The sequence below is a fragment of the Rattus norvegicus genome, chromosome 18, assembly GCF_021556685.1.
Source record: "Rattus norvegicus strain SHRSP/BbbUtx chromosome 18, alternate assembly SHRSP_T2T, whole genome shotgun sequence".
NCBI classification, from domain to species: Eukaryota; Metazoa; Chordata; class Mammalia; order Rodentia; family Muridae; genus Rattus; species Rattus norvegicus.
The window spans coordinates 36,961,625-36,985,037 of NC_141551.1; the positions used below are offsets into that span (position 1 = coordinate 36,961,625).

The window sequence follows — 23,413 nt, forward strand, 5'->3', positions numbered from 1 at the left end:
GAAGCAATAAAGAAAGGACACAGGGAAACAACCCTGGGTATAGAACAACCAAAGGAAGAGACAAGGAACCGTAGATACAAGCATCACCAACAGAATACAAGAGATAAAAGAGAGAATCTCAGGAGCAGAAGATTCCATAAAAATCATTGACAAATGGTCCAAAACATACAGGAAATCCAGGAGTCAATGAGAAGATGAAACCAAAGGATAACAGGTATAGAAGAGAGTGAAGACTCCCAGCTCCAAGGACCAGTAAATATCTTCAACAAAATCATAGAAGAAAACTTCCCTAACCTAAAGAAAGAGATGCCCATAAACATACAAGAAGGATACAGAACTCCAAATAGATTGGACCAGAAAAGAAACTCCTTCATCACATAATAGTCAAAACACCAAATACACAAAATAAAGAAAGCATATTAAAAGAAGTAAGAGAAAAAGGTCAAGTAACATATAAAGGCAGACCTATCAGAATCACACCAGACATCTCACCAGAGACTAAGAAAGCCAGAAGATCCTGGACAGTTGTCATACAGACCCTAAGAGAACACAAATGCCAGCCCAGGTTACTGTATCCAGCAAAACTCTCAATTAACATAGATGGAGAAACCAAGATATTCCATGACAAAATCAAATTTATACAACATCTTTCTACAAATCCAGCCCTACAAAGGGTAATAAATGGTAAAGTCCAACATAAGGAGGCAAGCTACATCATAGAAAAAGCAAGAAAATAATCGTCTTGGCAACAAAACAAAGAGAAGAAAAGCACACAAACATAATCTCACATCCAAATACTAATATAACAGGAAAAAACAATCACTATTCCTTAATATCTCTCAACATCAATGGACTCAATTCCCCAATAAAAAGACACAGATTAACAAACTGGATATGCAATGTGGACCCTGAATCCTGCTGCCTACAGGAAACACACCTCAGAGACAAAGACAGACACTACCTCAGAGTGAAAGGATGGAAAACAACTTTCGAAGCAAATGGTCCGAAGAAGCAAGCTGAAGTAGCCATTCTAATATCGAATAAAATCGATTTTCAACTAAAAGTCATCAAAAAAGATAAGGAAAGACACATATTTATCAAAGGAAAAATCCACCAAGATGAACTCTCAATCCTAAATATCTATGCTCCAAATAGGGCACCTACATACATAAAAGAAACGTTACTAAACCTGAAAGCACACATTGCACCTCACACAATAATAGTAGGAGATTTCAACACCCCACAAGCATCAATGGACAGATCGTGGAAACAGAAATTAAACAGAGACATAGACAGAATAAGAAATGTCATGAACCAAATGGACTTAACAGATATTTATAGAACATTCTATCCTAAAATAAATGGATATACCTTCTTCTTACCATCTCTTGGAACTTTCTCCAAAATTGACCATATAATTGGTCATGAAACAGGCCTCAATAGATATGGAAAGATAGAAATAATCCTGTGCATCCTATCAGACCATCATGGGCTAAATCTGGTCTTCAACAACAAGGGAAGAACGCCCACATATACATGGAAGTTGAACAATGCTCTACTCAATGATAACCTGGTCAAGGAAGAAATAAAGAAAGAAATTAAAGACTTCACAGAATTTAATGAAAATGAAGGTACAACATACCTAATGGGACACAATGAAAGCTGTGCTAAGAGGAAAACTCATAGCTCTGAGTGCCTGCAGAAAGAAACAGGAGAGAGCATATATCAGTAGCTTGACAGCACACCTAAAAGCTCTAGAACAAAAAGAAGCAAATGAACCCAGGAGGGATGGAAGGCAGGGAATAATCAAACTCAGAGCTGAAATCAACCAAGTAGAAACAAAAAGGACCATAGAAAGAATCAACAGAACCAAAAGTTGGTTCTTTGAGAAAATCAACAAGATAGATAAACCCTCAGCCAGACCAATGAGAGGACACAGAGAGTGTGTCCAAATTAACAAAATCAGAAATGAAAAGGGAGACATAACTACAGAATCAGAGGTATTTCGAAAAATCATCAGATCCTACTACAAAAGCCTATATTCAACAAAAGTCGAAAATCAGCAGGAAATGGACAATTTCCTAGACAGATACCAGGTACCGAAGTTAAATCAGGAACAGATAAACCATCTAAACAACCCCATAACTCCTAAGGAAATATAAGCAGTCATTAAAGGTCTCCCAACCAAAAAGAGCCCAGGTCCAGACAGGTTTAGTGCAGAATTCTATCAGACCTTCATAGAAGACCTCATACCAATATTATCCAAACCATTCCACAAAATTGAAACACATGGAGCACTACCAAATTCCTCCTACGAAGCCACAATTACTCTTATACCTAAACCACACAAAGACCCAACAAAGAAAGAGAACTTCAGACCAATTTCCCTTATGAATAACGACGCAAAAATACTCAATAAAATTCTGGCAAACTGAATCCAAGAGCACATCAAAACAATCATCCACCATGATCAAGTAGGCTTCATCCCAGGCATGCGGGAATGGTTTAATATATGGAAAACCATCAATGTAATCCATTTTATAAACAAACTGAAAGAACAAAACCACATGATCATTTCATTAGATGCTGAGAAAGCATTTGACAAAATTCAACACCCCTTCATGATAAAAGTCCTGGAAAGAATAGGAATTCAAGGCCCATACCTAAACATAGTAAAAGCCATATACAGGAATCCAGTAGGTAACATTAAACTAAATGGAGAGAAACTTGAAGCAATCCCACTAAAATCGGTGACTAGACAAGGCTGCCCACTCTCTCCCTACTTATTCAATATAGTTCTTGAAGTTCTAGCCAGAGCAATCAGACAACAAAAGGAGATCAGGGATATACAGATAGGAAAAGAAGAAGTCAAAATATCACTATTTGCAGATGATGTGATAGTATACTTAAGTGATCCCAAAAGTTCCACCAGAGAACTACTAACCTGATAAAAACCTTCAGCAAAGTGGGTATAAAATTAACTCAAAAAAATCAGTAGCCTTCCTCTACATATAAGAGAAACAAGCTGAGAAAGAAATTAGGGAAACGACACCCTTCATAATAGTCCCAAATATTATAAAATACCTTGCTGTGACTTTAACCAAGCAAGTGAAAGATCTGTATGATAGATAAGAACTTCAAGCCTCTGGAGAAAGAATTTGAAAAAGACCTCAGAAGATGGAAAGATCTCCCATGCTCATGGATTGGCAGGATTAATATAGCAAAAATGGCCATTTTACCAAAAGCGATCTACAGATTCAATGCAATCCCCATCAAAATACCAATCCAATTCTTTAGAGGGGTAGACAGAACAATTTGCAAATTCATCTAGAATAACAAAAAACCCAGGTTAGCTAAAACTATCCTAAACAATAAAAGGACTTCAGGGGGAATCACTGTCCCTGAACTCAAGCAGTATTACAGAGCAATAGTGATAAAAACTGCATGGTATTGGTACAGAGACAGACAGATAGACCAGTGGAATAGAATTGAAGACCCAGAAATGAACCCACACACCTATGGGCACTTGAATTTTGACCAAGGAACCAAAACCATCCAATGGAAAAAAGATAGCATTTTTAACATATGGTGCTGGTTGTACTGGAGGTCAGCATGACAAAGAATGCAGGTCGATCCATGCTTATCACCCTGTACAAAGCTTTAATCCAAGTGGATCAAGGAACTCCACATCAAACCAGATACACTCAAACTAATAGAAGAAAAGGTGGGGAAGCATCTGGAACACATGGGCACTGGAGAAAATTTCTTGAACAAAACACCAATGGCTTATGCTCTAAGATCAAGAATCGACAAATGGGATCTCAAAAAACTGCAAAGGTTCTGTAAGACAAAGGACACTTTTGTTAGGAGAAAACGGCAACCAACAGATTGGGAAAAGATCTTTACCAATCCTACAATAGATAGAGGCCTTATATCCAAAATATACAAAGAACTCAAGACGTTAGACTTCAGGGAGACAAATAATCCTATTGAAAAATGGGGTTCAGAGCTGAACAAATAATTCAGAGCTGAGGAATGCCGAATGGCTGAGAAACACCTAAAGAAATGTTCAACATCTTTAGTCATAAGGGAAATGCAAATCAAAACGACCCTGAGATTTCACCTCACACCATTGACAATGACTAAGATCAAAAACTCAGGTGACAGCAAATGGTGGCGAGGATGTGGAGAAAGAGGAACACTCCTCCATTGTTGGTGGGATTGCAGACTGGTACAACCATCTCAAAATCAGTCTGGAGGTCCCTCAGAAAATTGGACAGTGAACTACCTGAGGACCCAGTTATACCTCTCTTTGGCATATACCGAAAAGATGACCCCACATATAACAAATACACGTACTCCACTATGTTCATAGCAGCCTTATTTATAATAGTCAGAAGCTGAAAAGAACCCTGATGCCCTTCAACAGACAAATGGATACAGAAGTTGTGGTACATCTACACAATGGAATACTACTCAGCTATCAAAAACAATGAAATTCAAATGGATGAAACTGGAAAATATCATCATGAATGAGGTAACCCAATCACAGGAAAACACACATGGTATCCACTCACTGATAAGTGGATATTGGCCCAAATGCTGGAATTACCCTAGATGCACAGAACACATGAAAATCAAGAAGGATGACCAAAATGTGAATGCTTTACTACTTCCTTAAATGCAAAACAAGAATACCCTTGGGAGGGAATAGAGAGGCAAAATTTAGAATGCAGGCAGAAGGAACACCCACTCAGAGTCTGCCCCACACGTGGCCCATACATATACAGCCACCAAACTAGATAAGATGGATGAAGCAAAGAAGTGCAGGCGGACAGGAACCGGATGTAGATCGTTCCTGAGACATGCAGCCAGAATATAGCAAATACAGAGGCGAATGCCATCATTAAATCACTGAACTGAGAACAGGACCCCTGTTGAAGGAATCAGGGAAAGGACTGGAAGAGCTTGAAGGGCCTTGCAACCCCATATGAACAACAATGCCAACGAACCAGAGCTTCCAGGGACTAAGCCACTACCCAAATACTAAACATGGACTGACTCTGGGTTCCAACCTCATACGTAGCAATGAATAGCCTAGTAAGAGCACCAGTGGAAGGGGAAGCCCTTGGTCCTGTCAAGACTGAACCCCCAGTGAACGTGATTGTTGGGGGGAGGGCAGTCATGGGGGGAGGATGGGGAAGGGAACACCCATAGAGAAGGAGAGGGTGAGGGGTTAGGGGGATGTTGGCGTGGAAACCAGGAAAGGGGATAACAATCGAAATGTAAATAAGAAATACCTAAGTTAATAAAGATGAAAAAAAAAAGTCCTCCATTAGTGGGCAGCATGGTTAGACACACCTGTAATACCTTCGCAGAAGAGGCCAAGACAAGAGAATCACAAGTTTTGGGCAGCTATAACAGTCAGTGTCAGTGGGTCCTGACTAGATGAAGAAACCTGTAAGTAGCATTCCTCCTCTGTGGTGTCTGCTTCAAGCTCCTGCCTTGAGTTCCTTCCTGAGCTTATCTTGATAGCAGAATTGTAAGATAAAAGAAATTTTTTTCTTCCCCAAGTTGCTTTTCACAGCAACAGAAAATAAACATGGAGAATATATATCCACATATATAGTTATACAGCTAGACACTATCTCAAAAACAGAAAAATAAAAATTGGTGGGCTGGCATGGGAGGCCATGTGTGGAGCATGTGCAAGTCTCTGGGTTCTATATCCAGCATTGCAAAAGAGAGGGAGGAAGGTGTAAGAGAAGAAAGGGGAGGGGAGGAGCTTGGGGAGAAAGACAGAGAAATCATTAGCATCTTATGCTGCTCAGGCTTCCAAAACCGAATACTACAGACTGGGTGGCTTAAACAACAGAAATGTGGCTTCTCATGTTTCTGAAGGCTGGAAAGCCCAAATGCATTGGCAGCACAGTCATTTTCAGAATGGATCCTCTTTCTGGCTTGCAGATGGCTTGCCTTCTCATTCTGTCATTACATGGCTGGGAGGACGCCAGCTCTCTGGTGTCTCTTCTTATGAGGGCAGGATCCCACCATGGCAGCCCTACCTTAGTGACTCCATCTGACCCAAATCATCTCTGCAAAGCCCGTCTATGAACATCACACCCTGGTGATGAGCAGAAGACAGAAGGCAACTTTCAGCCTATTGGAAAAGGGGTTTTGGAGTAAATTGCTGGGGCAAGAAGCAAGACAGCAATGAGTTCTGAGCTCTCCCAAGAAAGGAGAGAACAGAGATGAGTTGAGAGGGTTAGCAAGGAAAGGCTGGTGTTACAAGAGTTGCTTATGGGAAAGAAATGATCTCATGTTCAGTTTGCTTAGACATCATTCTTTTTTCCTTCTGGGATCCAAAGTATTCTACGTTCATATTCGTTTCCTATTTTCTATCCCATTATATAATCTCCCCAAGTCAAACTAAACATCTTTTAAAAGGCAGTCACAATACACAGAAGTGAAAAAGCACAGATTATAAAACAATGCCTGTGGTGTGCTGTTTAAAAGATTCAACAGAAAACATTTCAGAAGGAGATATACACAAAACGTTTGGTGTTTGCCCCTAGGATGTGGGATTTAGGATGCAGTCAGCAGGGATCAGTTAGGAAAACAAACTGTGCTAGAAGCTCAAGCAGACAGCATTGCATCCAGGCAGGTCTGTGCTTGCAATGCTGGTCGAAGAATAAGGATAAGACAGAGGTGAATGGGTGGTGGCCACCAAGAGCTGTCAGCCTTGTCACCCCAGCTCTGGTCTCTCTGTTGCTTCTGTTATATATCTGTTCAGAACTTTGTGTCTGGCTAATCAAGGCAAACCCTTGCATCTTCATATCTACTGCCATTATCATGGCCTGGTGGGGATGGTTAATGTCTCTACTTTCTCCTAGATCCATGTGGGCATATTTTATCACCAGACTGAAAGCAATCCAGGAAATACCAGAGAAAGGGGTCTGGAAAGTAGTCTTAGAGCCCAGAATCCCTTTGATTTTGAGGAAACAGAAAAAGAGCAGGGAATGGTAATTGGGCCAGAAGGCAGTCATTATAGTCTACACTTGATGACCGCTCAGTTACCATCAAATACGTCCTCTACATCAGTTAAATTTCTCAACCACAACAGCAACGGCATCATTAGCCTTCTGTAATTGTCCCTCTCATCAATGGAATGAGTTCATCTGCTCCTCAAGATGGGAGAAGCACTTTATATCAGCTACCATATCTACTGTCAGAGGACCTCCTGTAGCCAATGGCAGACATGACTAGACACTGTCAAACCTAGCCACCAAGTGACATGTTTCACTTCATATACAAGTAGCAGAAAATCAAGAGGAGAAACAAAATGTATGTATACAAAGCCAGAAAACGAAGTATACTTTAGCCACTGTTTCTACAACTGGTCATGAGGCTGGAAACTTCCTTTTTGTTTTTTTCCTACTAGGAAATCTGTTTCTTTTGGCTTGGCCGGTACCTCACTTTAGTCATAATTAATTCTTTCATTCTTACTTTTTTCAAGATTTACTTATTTTATGTATATATTTCCCTTTCATGTATGTATATACACCATATGGTATGTGCCTGGTGCCAATGGAAGTCATAGGAGATATCTGATCCCCCATACTGGAAGTAAAGGTGCTGTGAGTCACTATATAGGTTCTAAGAATTAAACTCATGTGGTCCTTAAGAGCAGCAAGTTTTCTTAGCTACCATCTCTCAAGCCCAGAATTAGTGTTTTCCCTAGTAAAGTATTTCAAAATCTTTATTCTTAAAAGGTCTGCCCCTCTATTGTCTTGCTCTAACCTATTAAGTTTAACTGTTAACAATTTCTAGCCAGTAGCCTAGCAAGTTCCAGGTTCCTAACACAATCCTAATTACCCACTGTGTCTCCCTCACCTGTCACTCCAGCCAATACAATAACTACTTTTCTTCCCTCTGTAATTCAATGGCATTCTAAGAAACATCAAATGCTAGTCTTTTCTGTCAAACAGCATAAAACCTAATTAGGACAAGGAATTTAATTCATTTTCTCTCACCTTGTTAAGACTTTTATGCAAATCTTTTTATCTCTTCCCTTATAGACCTTTATATAAATGTGTTAGTACGCTCCACCCAATAAAACATTTATTTAACTACACTTTGTCCCTTCCTGCATCTCCTTTGCCTTGAATCTTGTGAAACTAACCAATGTTGAAAGAGTATGAGGTCAGATCCCAGATGGTGGGGAAAAGACAGTCACCACCTACATTGGAATAGAATCAAGTACACTTCGTGTGCCCATGTGCTTTGCCCACCCAGTTTGGTTTCTGATACATCTTTCTTAAAAAGACTATTTCTCCTTTGTTCCCATGTTCCTTCGTGAGACACCAACAGCATGGATACTCCAAAGAGCCATGTGGTTGACTGTGGAACCCTTATCCTGTTCTCCATACCTGTACATTCCCTATAGACTTGTCATCTACGAGAGCGTGATGATGCAAGGATGAAAACCAACATTTTTGGTGTAGGTTTTTGAAAGGAGAACTCAGAGTTGTTTGAGGATGAAGACATAGACAGTCCTTCCACTTCCCCCCTCCCTCTTTATCCTTGGCTATCACAAAAAGGATACTACAAACAGGTGCAGGTTTTACCTTACCTTAGGTTATTGAAAAGTAGAGGATAAGGCTGGAGAAATGATAGCACAGCACTAAAGATCACCAGCTGTTCTTCCAGAGGCTAAGTTTGATTCCCAGCAACCATAAGGTGGCTTAACAACCATCGATACTGGGATCTAATGCCCTCTTCTGGCATGCAGGCATACATACAGATAAAGCATGAATATACATAAAATAAAATAAATAAATCTTAAAAAAAAAGAAGAGTAGAGGATTAGCTTCAGAGGCACTTTACTAATGTGACAACCAGCCCTCTACACCTGGGGCATGTCAAGGTAGTTAAGAATTCATCCACCATGTGTTGTTCCTGGGGTTGCCACAGCAACAGGGAGTAGAGGAAAAATACAGTTCCACGAGTGCTGGAGGCTGGGGCCCTGCCTTAGCCTCTGGAGTTCAGAGCCAGGAAGAACCCAGTCTTACTGGCCCACAGAACACATAACTAGGTAAGGAATCCCCTCAAGGAGGAGCTAGCTTATTTGCATAATGAAAACAGGTAGAAAGTAACATGACATCTGCACAGATGTGAACTTCCTTTAAATCAGAGATACTGACATGTCTTTATGGTCACATAGCTTACCATTTCCAAGTGAGTCAGTCTGGCTATTACATCAGTTTAAACATTTTGAGATAGAGCTGTTCCCTTGATAGGTGCTGCACTTTCACAACCGACCACACCCATTCACTGTCACCTTCTTGAGTTTTTAAACAGCAAACTCATTTTTAATAGAAATTGTCACTTTGCCAAATGTTCTCTGTTAGGCTCTTTGAAATCTACTATTATCATCTCTTTGGGCTAAAATTTTCTTGTAGCTCATGTATTTCTAACCCACAATCACTCTGTGGACCAGGATACAATTTTAAAACCTTAACGTTTTAAATTGGAACATGAAATTTATTGTGCGGCTCCAAGTCAATGTAAAATTTTCCATGATTTTGCCCAGAAAACAGATGCCTGTCAGCATTCTCACCAAGAAGCCCCATCATTACTGCGACTCTCAGAGTTGGAACAAAATGCATCCAAAGTTTCCTGAGCCAGAGCTTCTCCAGGGAGGACTCAAAGTAGCTGCCTCTGAGAGTCTTTTAATTATGGCTTATGCAAATGCTTCATGAAAAGAGCATCCCTTTTCCAGGAAGGAATGCACCGGGATGTTCCCTGTCCACCAGAGTGAGCTCCTCAGCAAGTCCCCTTGAGCCACAGGGCACAGGCAGAGAACTGAGCACTGCGTGCTGCAGACTAAGGAGCCAAATAGACCAATAAGCCAGGGAGGTGAACTCCCTGACAGGTATCTTCAAAGACTGATAACGAAGCAAAACTTGAATATTTTGGTTCCAACTCTACCTCCCCTCTCTTCGCTAACTCTTCTCCTTCAGTATTCCTTTTAACCTTGGTTTTGTACCAGTGAACTGATGGGTCAAGCCTTGCCTAAGGAATTTAGTAAGAGGATAAGTGTCTCCACTGATAAACTACTTGGGATAAGCAAAAAATACTAAAAGATTATCTAGAATCCTATATAATGCTTAGCCGTGAGCCACATTCATGAGGCTCAGAACCTCTAAGGGAGGTACAAAGTCTGGAGAGAATTTGGTGACCAAAGGAGGCAGGAAGGGCATCAGACTGTTGTCTGTCTCTAAGACTGAGAGACATTCACCTAGAACTTGCTAATAAAGCACTTTGCTTGACTGCTGATTCTATACCCTTAGCAGAAGTCCACCGTGTCTACCTTCTAGGATGGTTGTGAGGATCAGAATCAGAAGAGGATAACAGAGATCAAGGCATATGGCTCACATAGTGACTCACAGGGGCTCTTCAACTCCACCACAACCAAGGACCAGCACAGGTTAAATAGCAGCCATACCTGATGGTGGTACCTTGCAAGCGGTCTATCTTCTTGTTGAGTTCTGCAATGATGCTGTGGAGCTCTGTGATGCGCTCCTCATAGCGGAGTGTCGTGCGTTCCTGAACATCTTCATGCTCTCTCATGAGGTGTGACTGCTCACACTAGGGCCAAGAACAAAGAGGAGAAGACGGACATGTGGGTGTGTTGAGAATGATTTGGGTTTTGGAGAATGGTTCTGCATTTTATGGCTTCAATCCATCACTCTCAAAACTGGAGTGCCGACCCGCGGATCCCGGCCCGCAGCAGCTCTCTGCTCCCAGACCCGGTGAGAGAGAGACCCAACCGCCTGGTCAGGTGGGAACTCCTGAGGCTGCAGAGCAGAAGAGACCACCAACACTGCTCACCCCTGCCCACATCCCTGGCCCAAGAGGAAACTGTATAAGGCCTCTGGGCTCCCGTGGGGGAGCGGCAGGACCCCTGCCAGAGACACCGCCGGACCCTGAAGGAAACAGACCGGATAAACAGTTCTCTGCACCCAAATCCCGTGGGAGGGAGAGCTAAACCTTCAGAGAGGCAGACAAGCCTGGGAAACCAGAAGAGACTGCTCCCTGCACACACATCTCAGACGCCAGAGGAAAAAGCCAAAGACCATCTGGAACCCTGGTGCACTGAAGCTCCCGGAAGGGGCGGCACAGGTCTTCCTGGTTGCTGCCGCTGCAGAGAGCCCCTGGGCAGCACCCCACGAGCAAACTTGAGCCTCGGAACCACAGGTAAGACCAAATTTTCTGCTGCAAGAAAGCTGCCTGGTGAACTCAAGACACAGGCCCACAGGAACACCTGAAGACCTGTAGAGAGGAAAAACTACACGCCCGAAAGCAGAACACTCTGTCCCCATAACTGACTGAAAGAGAGGAAAACAGGTCTACAGCACTCCTGACACACAGGCTTATAGGACAGTCTAGCCACTGTCAGAAATAGCAGAACAAAGTAACACTAGAGATAATCTGATGGCAAGAGGCAAGCACAGGAACCCAAGCAACAGAAACCAAGACTACATGCCATCATCGGAGCCCAATTCTCCCACCAAAACAAACATGGAATATCCAAACACACCAGAAAAGCAAGATCTAGTTTCAAAATCATATTTGATCATGATGCTGGAGGACTTCAAGAAAGATATGAACACACTTAGGGAAGCACAAGAAAACATTAATAAACAAGTAAAAGCCTACAGAGAGGAATCGCAAAAATCCCTGAAAGAATTCCAGGAAAACACAATCAAACAGTTGAAGGAATTAAAAATGGAAATAGAAGCAATCAAGAAAGAACACATGGAAACAACCCTGGATATAGAAAACCAAAAGAAGAGACAAGGAGCTGTAGATACAAGCTTCACCAACAGAATACAAGAGATGGAAGAGAGAATCTCAGGAGCAGAAGATTCCATAGAAATCATTGACTCAACTGTCAAAGATAATGTAAAGCTGAAAAAGCTACTGGTCCAAAACATACAGGAAATCCAGGACTCAATGAGAAGATCAAACCTAAGGATAATAGGTATAGAAGAGAGTGAAGACTCCCAGCTCAAAGGACCAGTAAATATCTTCAACAAAATCATAGAAGAAAACTTCCCTAACCTAAAGAAAGAGGTGCCCATAAACATACAAGAAGCATACAGAACTAGAAATAGATTGGACCAGAAAAGAAAGTCCTCTCGTCACATAATAGTCAAAACACCAAATGCAGAAAATAAAGAAAGAATATTAAAAGCAGTAAGAGAAAAAGGTCAAGTAACATATAAAGGGAGACCTATCAGAATCACACCAGACTTCTCGCTAGAAACTATGAAGGCCAGAAGATCCTGGACTGATGTCATTCAGACCCTAAGAGAACACAAATGCCAGCCCAGGTTACTGTATCCAGCAAAACTCTCAATTAACATTGATGGAGAAACCAAGATATTCCATGACAAAACCAAATTTACACAATATCTTTCTACAAATCCAGCACTACAAAGGATAATAAATGGTAAAGCCCAACATAAGGAGGCAAGCTATACCCTAGAAGAAGCAAGAAACTAATCGTCTTGGCAACAAAACAAAGAGAATGAAAGCACACAAACATAACCTCACATACAAATATGAATATAACGGGAAGCAATAATCACTATTCCTTAATATCTCTCAATATCAATGGCCTCAACTCCCCAATAAAAAGACATAGATTAACAAACTGGATATGCAACGAGGACCCTGCATTCTGCTGCCTACAGGAAACACACCTCAGAGACAAAGACAGACACTACCTCAGAGTGAAAGGCTGGAAAACAACTTTCCAAGCAAATGGTCAGAAGAAGCAAGCTGGAGTAGCCATTCTAATATCAAATAAAATCAATTTCCAACTAAAAGTCATCAAAAAAGATAAGGAAGGACACTTCATATTCATCAAAGGAAAAATCAACCAAGATGAACTCTCAATCCTAAATATCTATGCCCCAAATACAAGGGCACCTACATACGTAAAAGAAACCTTACTAAAGCTCAAAACACACATTGCACCTCACACAATAATAGTGGGAGATTTCAACACCCCACTCTCATCAATGGACAGATCATGGAAACAGAAATTAAACAGTGATGTCGACAGACTAAGAGAAGTCATGAGCCAAATGGACTTAACGGATATTTATAGAACATTCTATCCTAAAGCAAAAGGATATACCTTCTTCTCAGCTCCTCATGGTACTTTCTCCAAAATTGACCATATAATTGGTCAAAAAACGGGCCTCAACAGGTACAGAAAGATAGAAATAATCCCATGCGTGCTATCGGACCACCACGGCCTAAAACTGGTCTTCAATAACAATAAGGGAAGAATGCCCACATATACGTGGAAATTGAACAATGCTCTACTAAATGATAACCTGGTCAAGGAAGAAATAAAGAAAGAAATTAAAAACTTTTTAGAATTTAATGAAAATGAAGATACAACATACTCAAACTTATGGGACACAATGAAAGCTGTGCTAAGAGGAAAACTCATAGCGCTGAGTGCCTGCAGAAAGAAACAGGAAAGAGCATATGTCAGCAGCTTGACAGCACACCTAAAAGCTCTAGAACAAAAAGAAGCAAATACACCCAGGAGGAGTAGAAGGCAGGAAATAATCAAACTCAGAGCTGAAATCAACCAAGTAGAAACAAAAAGGACCATAGAAAGAATCAACAGAACCAAAAGTTGGTTCTTTGAGAAAATCAACAAGATAGATAAACCCTTAGCCAGACTAACGAGAGGACACAGAGAGTGTGTCCAAATTAACAAAATCAGAAATGAAAAGGGAGACATAACTACAGATTCGGAGGAAATTCAAAAAATCATCACATCTTACTATAAAAACCTATATTCAACAAAATTTGAAAATCTTCAGGAAATGGACAATTTCCTAGACAGATACCAGGTATCGAAGTTAAATCAGGAACAGATAAACCAGTTAAACAACCCCATAACTCCTAAGGAAATAGAAGCAGTCATTAAAGGTCTCCCAACCAAAAAGAGCCCAGGTCCAGACGGGTTTAGTGCAGAATTCTATCAAACCTTCATAGAAGACCTCATACCAATATTATCCAAACTATTCCACAAAATTGAAACAGATGGAGCCCTACCGAATTCCTTCTACGAAGCCACAATTACTCTTATACCTAAACCACACAAAGACACAACAAAGAAAGAGAACTTCAAACCAATTTCCCTTATGAATATCGACGCAAAAATACTCAATAAAATTCTAGCAAACCGAATTCAAGAGCACATCAAAACAATCATCCACCATGATCAAGTAGGCTTCATCCCAGGCATGCAGGGATGGTTTAATATACGGAAAACCATCAACGTGATCCATTATATAAACAAACTGAAAGAACAGAACCACATGATCATTTGATTAGATGCTGAGAAAGCATTTGACAAAATTCAACACCCCTTCATGATAAAAGTCCTGGAAAGAATAGGAATTCAAGGCCCATACCTAAACATAGAAAAAGCCATATACAGCAAACCAGTTGCTAACATTAAACTAAATGGAGAGAAACTTGAAGCAATCCGACTAAAATCAGGGACTAGACAAGGCTGCCCACTCTCTCCCTACTTATTCAATATAGTTCTTGAAGTTCTAGCCAGAGCAATCAGACAACAAAAGGAGATCAAAAGGATACAGATCGGAAAAGAAGAGGTCAAAATATCACTATTTGCAGATGACATGATAGTATATTTAAGTGATCCCAAAAGTTCCACCAGAGAACTACTAAAGCTGATAAACAACTTCAGCAAAGTGGCTGGGTATAAAATTAACTCAAATAAATCAGTTGCCTTCCTCTATACAAAAGAGAAACAAGCCGAGAAAGAAATTAGGGAAACGACACCCTTCATAATATACCCAAATAATATAAAGTACCTCGGTGTGACTTTAACCAAGCAAGTAAAAGATCTGTACAATAAGAACTTCAAGACACTGAGGAAAGAAATTGAAGAAGACCTCAGAAGATGGAAAGATCTCCCATGCTCATGGATTGGCAGGATTAATATAGTAAAAATGGCCATTTTACCAAAAGCAATCTACAGATTCAATGCAATCCCCATCAAAATACCAATCCAATTCTTCAAAGAGTTAGACAGAACAATTTGCAAATTCATCTGGAATAACAAAAAACCCAGGATAGCTAAAGCTATCCTCAACAATAAAAGGACTTCAGGGGGAATCACTATCCCTGAACTCAAGCAGTATTACAGAGCAATAGTGATAAAAACTGCATGGTATTGGTACAGAGACAGACAGATAGACCAATGGAATAGAATTGAAGACCCAGAAATGAACCCACACACCTATGGTCACTTGATTTTTGACAAAGGAGCCAAAACCATCCAATGGAAAAAAGATAGCATTTTCAGCAAATGGTGCTGGTTCAACTGGAGGGCAACATGTAGAAGAATGCAGATCGATCCATGCTTATCACCCTGTACAAAGCTTAAGTCCAAGTGGATCAAGGACCTCCACATCAAACCAGACACACTCAAACTAATAGAAGAAAAACTAGGGAAGCATCTCAAACACATGGGCACTGGAAAAAATTTCCTGAACAAAACACCAATGGCTTATGCTCTAAGATCAAGAATCAACAAATGGGATCTCATAAAACTGCAAAGCTTCTGTAAGGCAAAGGACACTGTGGTTAGGACAAAACGGCAACCAACAGATTGGGAAAAGATCTTCACCAATCCTACAACAGATAGAGGCCTTATATCCAAAATATACAAAGAACTCAAGAAGTTAGACCGCAGGGAAACAAATAACCCTATTAAAAAATGGGGTTCAGAGCTAAACAAAGAATTCACAGCTGAGGAATGCCGAATGGCTGAGAAACACCTAAAGAAATGTTCAACATCTTTAGTCATAAGGGAAATGCAAATCAAAACAACCCTGAGATTTCACCTCACACCAGTGCGATTGGCTAAGATCAAAAACTCAGGTGACAGCAGATGCTGGCGAGGATGCGGAGAAAGAGGAACACTCCTCCATTGTTGGTGGGATTGCAGACTGGTAAAACCATTCTGGAAATCAGTCTGGAGGTTCCTCAGAAAATTGGACATTGAACTGCCTGAGGATCCAGCTATACCTCTCTTGGGCATATACCCAAAAGATGCCTCAACATATAAAAGAGACACGTGCTCCACTATGTTCATCGCAGCCTTATTTATAATAGCCAGAAAATGGAAAGAACCCAGATGCCCTTCAACAGAGGAATGGATACAGAAAATGTGGTACATCTACACAATGGAATATTACTCAGCTATCAAAAACAACGAGTTTATGAAATTCGTAGGCAAATGGTTGGAACTGGAAAATATCATCCTGAGTGAGCTAACCCAATCACAGAAAGACATACATGGTATGCACTCATTGATAAGTGGCTATTAGCCCAAATGCTTGAATTACCCTAGATCCCTAGAACAAACGAAACTCAAGACGGATGATCAAAATGTGAATGCTTCACTCCTTCTTTAAATGAGGCAAAAGAATACCCTTGGCAGGGATGGGAGAGGCAAAGATTAAAACAGAGACTTAAGGAACACCCATTCAGAGCCTGCCCCACATGTGGCCCATACATATACAGCCACCCAATTAGACAAGATGGATGAAGCAAAGAAGTGCAGACCGACAGGAGCCGGATGTAGATCGCTCCTGAGAGACACAGCCAGAATACAGCAAATATAGAGGCGAATGCCAGCAGCAAACCACTGAACTGAGAATAGGTCCCCTATTGAAGGAATCAGAGAAAGAACTGGAAGAGCTTGAAGGGGCTCGAGACCCCAAAAGTACAACAATGCCAAGCAACCAGAGCTTCCAGGGACTAAGCCACTACCTAAAGACTATACATGGACTGACCCTGGACTCTGACCCCATAGGTAGCAATGAATATCCTAGTAAGAGCACCAGTGGAAGGGGAAGCCCTGGGTCCTGCTAAGACTGAACCCCCAGTGAACTAGTCTATGGGGGGAGGGCGGCAATGGGGGGAGGGTTGGGAGGGGAACACCCATAAGGAAGGGGAGGGGGGAGGGGGATGTTTGCCCGGAAACCGGGAAAGGGAATGACACTCGAAATGTATATAAGAAATACTCAAGTTAATAATAAAAAAAAAAAAAAAAAAAAACTGGAGTGCCCAGGGGTGGAGAGATGGCTCAGATGGCTCAGAGAGCACCCGACTACTCTTCCAGAGGTCCTGAGTTCAATTCCCAGCAACCACATGGTGGCTCACAACCATCTGTAAAGAGATCCGATGCCCTCTTCTGGTGTAAATGAAGACAGCAACAGTGTACTTATATATAATAAATGAATAAATCTTAAAAAAAACAAAAACAAAAAACTGGAGTGCCCAAACAAAAACAGGAACTTGCTCTAACCCCAAACTAACCCTTGTAGCTCCAATGCCTTGGGAGGATATACTAGGCTTTCTCTTCCTAACACTTCTCCCGTCCCTTCCACCCTCTGCAGAGTCACTGCTTGCTCCTAACCAAAAAATGGGCAGGAGTTCATCAGATTAGTTCATAGATTCTGAATCTTGAGTGAATGCCCCCAAGTAATGCACGTAAGTTTGCATAAAGCTGAGTTATCCACAGCCTCAAAGAGCTGTCCGTTACTTTCTTCCACCACTTTGTTCCATTTTTTGACAGTATTTTTCAATCAAAACCACTAAGTGATAGAATGGGTGTTCTGCTTGGGGTAGGGGTCTAGTTCATGCTATCCAATATCCTCTTCTTCCATACTGTAAACTCCCAGAAGGCAGACATTAGATATTCCATTATTTATCCCTAGCCATCGCCCGCACCCTGGTGGCATATGGCTCAGCTCACTGTGGATGATCTAGAAGTGTTGTCAGATGAGGAAATGGTGACATGTCAGAGCCATGAAGGCTGCTTTATAGAAATAATGACAAAAAAGTGCCCGAAGCTTCCCCATGCCTATGCATTGATGGGGCAAGAATCACTGCATACTATGAAAACATTTTTGCAGAGGAAATTTAAACCAGGAGGAATCTATCCACCATCATTTCTTTCTGCCCTCCTCAATTCTCCTTAGGCAGTAGCAGATGATCATTTACAGAACAATAAAACATCTTAGGTGATGGAACAAGTGGTCTAGGTCTGGCCTTATCTGCTACACTCGGTGGTTATTAATTTCCTGTCCTGCAGGGAAATTTTAATTTCACTTTCAACAAGGTTTTCTGAATGCCAAGAGCCATATGCGATCTCCAGCCAGCTCTGCAGGTGGGTGTTTTCAAGCCATGTGGCAGGAAAAGGTTAAGGCTTCTTACCTACTCCCTCATAGACCCTACCTTCTATGTTCCCAATGATATCACCAACAGCCGGAACCTGGGGATCCTCTGAGCTCTTGAAACAAGATTAGGGCAGGCAAGGTTTTTTGACTGCTCCATCATAAGCTTCATAGGATTCATTCTTTATGAAGGACACTGATGTGAACCACTGTGTTCAACTATAGTCTCAACACCAAAGAACGCCCACTCAAACTCAAACTGAGAATCAGGGGATCCAGAGAGGTGAGGATGAGCATGGAACAAAGGTCACTTTTAAAGGGCTGGGGATACGGGTTTAGTGCAGAATTCTATCAGACCTTCATAGAAGACCTCATACCAATATTATCCAAACTATTCCACAAAATTGAAACAGATGGAGCACTACCGAATTCCTTCTATGAAGCCACAATTACTCTTACGCCTAAACCACACAAAGACCCAACAAAGAAAGAGAACTTCAGGCCAATTTCCCTTAAGAATATCAACGCAAAAATACTCAATAAAATTCTGGCAAACCGAATCCAAGAGCACATCAAAACAATCATCCACCACGATCAAGTAGGCTTCATCCCAGGCATGCAGGGATGGTTTAATATACGGAAAACCAACAACATTATCCAATATATAAACAAACTGAAAGATAAAAACCACACGATCATTTCATTAGATGCTGAGAAAGCATTTGACAAAATTCAACACCCCTTCATGATAAAAGTCCTGGAGAGAATAGGAATTCAAGGCCCATACCTAAACATAGTAAAAGCCATATAAAGCAAATCAGTTGCTAACATTAAACTAAATGGAGAGAAACTTGAAGCAATCCGACTAAAATCAGGGACTAGATAAGGCTGCCCACTCTCTCTCTACTCATTCAATATACTTCTTGAAGTTCTAGCCAGAGCAATCAGACAACAAAAGGAGGTCAAGGGGATACAGATCGGAAAAGAAGAAGTCAAAATATCACTATTTGCAGATGATATGATAGTATACTTAAGTGATCCCAAAAGTTCCACCAGAGAACTACTAAAGCTGATAAACAACTTCAGCAAAGTGGCTGGGTATAAAATTAACTCAAATAATCAGGAGTCTTCCTCTACACAAAAGAGAAACAAACTGAGAAAGAAATTAGGGAAATGACACCCTTCATAATAGACCCAAATAATATAAAGTACCTCGGTGTGACTTTAACCAAGCAAGTAAAAGATCTGTACAATAAGAACTTCAAGACTCTGAAGAAAGAAGTTGAAGAAGACCTCAGAAGATGGAAAGATCTCCCATGCTCATGCATTGGCAGGATTAATATAGTAAAAATGTCCATTTTCCCAAAAGCGATCTACAGATTCAATGCAATTCCCATCAAAATACCAATCCATTTCTTCAAAGAGTTAGAACAATTTGCAAATTCATCAAGAATAACAAAAAACCCAGGATACCTAAAACTATCCTAAACAATAAAAGGACTTCAGGGGGAATCACTATCCCTGAACTCAAGCAGTATTACAGAGCAATAGTGATAAAAACTGCATGGTATTGGTACAGAGACAGAGAGGTAGACCAATGGAACAGAACTGAAGACCCAGAAATGAACCCACACACCTATGGGCACTTGATTTTTGACAAAAGAGCCAAAACCATCAAATGGAAAAAAGATAGCATTTTCAGCAAATGGTGCTGGTTCAACTGGAGGTCAGCATGAAGAAGAATGCAGATCGATCCATGCTTATCACCCTGTACAAAGCTTAGGTCCAAGTGGATCAAGGACCTCCACATCAAACCAGACACACTCAAACTAATAGAAGAAAAACTAGGGAAGCATCTCAAACACATGGGCACTGGAGAAAATTTCCTGAACAAAACACCAATGGCTTATTCTCTAAGATCAAGAATGGACAAATGGGATCTCATAAAACTGCAAAGCTTCTGTAAGGCAAAGGACACTGTGGTTAGGACAAAACGGCAACCAACAGATTGGGAAAAGATCTTTACCACTCCTACAACAGATAGAGGCCTTAGATCCAAAATATACAAAGAACTCAAGAAGTTAGACCGCAGGGAGACAAATAACTCTATTAAAAAATGGGGTTCAGAGCTGAACAAAGAGTTCACAGCTGAGGAATGCCGAATGGCTGAGAAACACATAAAGAAATGTTCAACATCTTTAGTCATAAGGGAAATGCAAATCAAAACAACCCTGAGATTTCACCTCACACCAGTGAGAATGGCTAAGATCAAAAACTCAGGTGACAGCAAATGCTGGCGAGGATGTGGAGAAAGAGGAACACTCCTCCATTGTTGGTGGGATTGCAGACTGGTACAATCATCTCGAAATCAGTCCAGAGGTTCCTCAGAAAATTGGACATTGAACTGCCTGAGGATCCAGCTATATCTCTCCTGGGCATATACCCAAAAGATGCCCCAACACATAAAAAAGACACGTGCTCCACAATGTTCATAGCAGCCTTATTTATAATAGCCAGAAGCTGGAAAGAACCCAGATGCCCTTCAACAGAGGAATGGATACAGAAAATATGGTACATCTACACAATGGAATATTACTCAGCTATCAAAAACAATGATTTTATGAAATTTGTAGGCAAATGTTTGGAACCTGAAAATATCATCCTGAGTGAGGTAACCCAATCACAGAAAAACACACATGGTATGCACTCATTGATAAGTGGCTATTAGCCCAAATGCTTGAATTACCCTAGATGCCTAGAACACATGAAACTCAAGACGGATGATCAAAATGTGAATGTTTCACTCCCTCTTTAAAAGGGGAGCAAGAATACCCTTGGCAGGGAATAGAGAGGCAAAGATTAAAACAGACACAGAAGGAACACCCATTCAGAGTCTGCCCCACATGTGGCCCATACATATACAGCCACCCAATTAGACAAGATGGATGAAGCAAAGAAGTGCAGGCCGACAGGAGCCAGATGTAGATCTCTCCTGAGAGACACAACCAGAATACAGCAAATACAGAGGCGAATGCCAGCAGCAAACCACTGAACTGAGAACGGGACCCCCCGTTGAAGGAATCAGAGAAAGAACTGGAAAGCTTGAAGGGGCTCGAGACCCCATATGAACAACAATGCCAAGCAACCAGAGCTTCCAGGGACTAAGCCACTATCTAAAGAGTATACATGGACTGACCCTGGACTCTGACCTCATAGGTAGCATTGAATATCCTAGTAAGATCACCAGTGTAAGGGGAAGCCCTGGGTCCTGCTAAGTCTGAACCCCCAGTGAACGTGATTGTTGGGGTGAGGGCGGCAATGGGGGGAGGATGGGGAGGGGAATACCCATAAAGAAGGGGAGGCGGAGGGGTTAGGGGGATGTTGGCCCATAAACCGTGAAAGGGAATAACACTCGAAATGTAAATAAGGAATACTCAAGTTAATAAAAAAAAAGAAAAGAAAAATAAATAAATATATAAAGGGCTGGGGATACAGCTCAGTAGCACAGCTTATGTGTAGTAAAGGTGAGGTCCTGTGTTTAATCCCAAACACCAAAGAAAGCCACATCTATGTGGAAGCCTCACCTAAAAGAGGAACCCTGTTTCATGCATTTCAGGACCTCACCCATGATCCGCTAATCTTTGGGAGAAGTTCACAAAATGTCAGTCTGTTAAAACTCCCTTGGGTTACCAAATAAACAGACCCTCTCTTTCTCTGAAACATCTAAGGGTAGAATCTGTTCCCCCTCTGTTCCCAAGGGGCATCTATGAGCTCTTGCTGCTGGTCTTTATTCCCACCCCCGAATAGTGTGTGTGTTCTATTCATACACCTACAGAGTGCATGCTTTTGTGTGATCGAACTGGAAAGACTGGCAGAATAATGCCAGTCTCTGCTTTGTACTTTGCCATGGTCACGCTGGCTTTCAATACCCAGTTTGCTAGATCATTTTCTGTGGGATGCTTCTCATAGGAGCTTCCTGAGCTTCCATCATCCCTCCCCCATTCTTCCTTGTCTTCAATCTCTATGGGACTAGGTCATTGTCACCACCAAGCCAGTCAAGAAATTGCAGAACCCCACCATGAAGGAAGAGGTTCAGTGCTTAGACTTAAAAGCCAGGGTGAGACAGCACAGGCATCCTTGTGGACTGCTCTGGCCTACTCTAAATGAAGATCCTGTTTCAGAGATACCAGATGGAGAAGGGGAGGGTGACATGTGGTGCTGAACCACCTTTGCCCAGGCTTCCAGCTGAAACGTCTGCCTGGAGGGGAGTGCAGGAACAAGAGACTACAGGGAGCCTGAACTCCATCAGGCACAACACTTGCAGCTAACAGGAGGGAAGTCAGGGGGAAACAACATTCTTAGCAGAGGGCAAAGATGTTTGGCTCACATCCCTACATTTTCCCACAAGTATGATTTTTTTTGAAAGTACTAGGAAGTCTCTCTGATTTAGTGTTTCCCTTAACAAATGTCAGACATCTCTGGATTGCCCCAAATGTCTAAGAGACTACCTAGTGTCACGGGGGAAGGATCTATGACAAGCACTTTGAAGGGAGCTGTGGTCACTATCATCAAATGGACTAACAGAATCCTGGGGTTTTGGAGAATAAGAAACATGGACTTAAGTCAGTGGTGAGAATATGTGGGCAATGTGGGTTCCACCTCTGGAAAGTGTTTACATCCAGGCATCGGCAGCATCTCATAGACTGTTAAGGCACTTACTCATTCATGATAATCTGTAGTGAATGACCACAAGTGACAAGGCAGAAATGCAGTCTCAGTTTGTTTATCTCCGATTTTGTTTATCTTTTTTATTTTAACCTAGCCAAGAGTCTATTGTAGCTGTCAGGAACCATCTCTTTGTTTTGAGGGTCCTTTGTGTATTCTTGGGCTCCATTTCATTTATTTCTGCTTTGACCTTGACGTCTTTTCTTCTAATTTTGAGTTCAGCTTGTTCTAGGTTTTTTAAACATCCTGATATACAGTGATGGCTTGGTTATTTTGTTTTATTTTTTTGTCCTTTTTGTGAGATTTCTCTTTTTAAAAATATAGGCCTAAATTGTCATAAGCATCCTGCTTAATATTGGTTTTGTTATGTCCTAAAA

At 41.3% G+C, this 23,413-nt stretch overlaps 1 protein-coding gene across 5 annotated transcripts in view; it reads right to left on the reverse strand.

The window, feature by feature from the left end:
- Mcc (MCC regulator of WNT signaling pathway) overlaps positions 1 to 23,413 on the reverse strand; it is a 472,630-nt gene that overhangs the window by 95,084 nt on the left and 354,133 nt on the right. For all 5 annotated transcript variants that reach the window (XM_087592843.1, XM_087592842.1, XM_087592841.1 and 2 more), the window contains one exon: positions 10,508 to 10,650. In XM_087592843.1, coding sequence (XP_087448969.1) covers positions 10,508 to 10,650 — 143 coding nt within the window. The remainder of the gene's footprint in view (positions 1 to 10,507; positions 10,651 to 23,413) is intronic.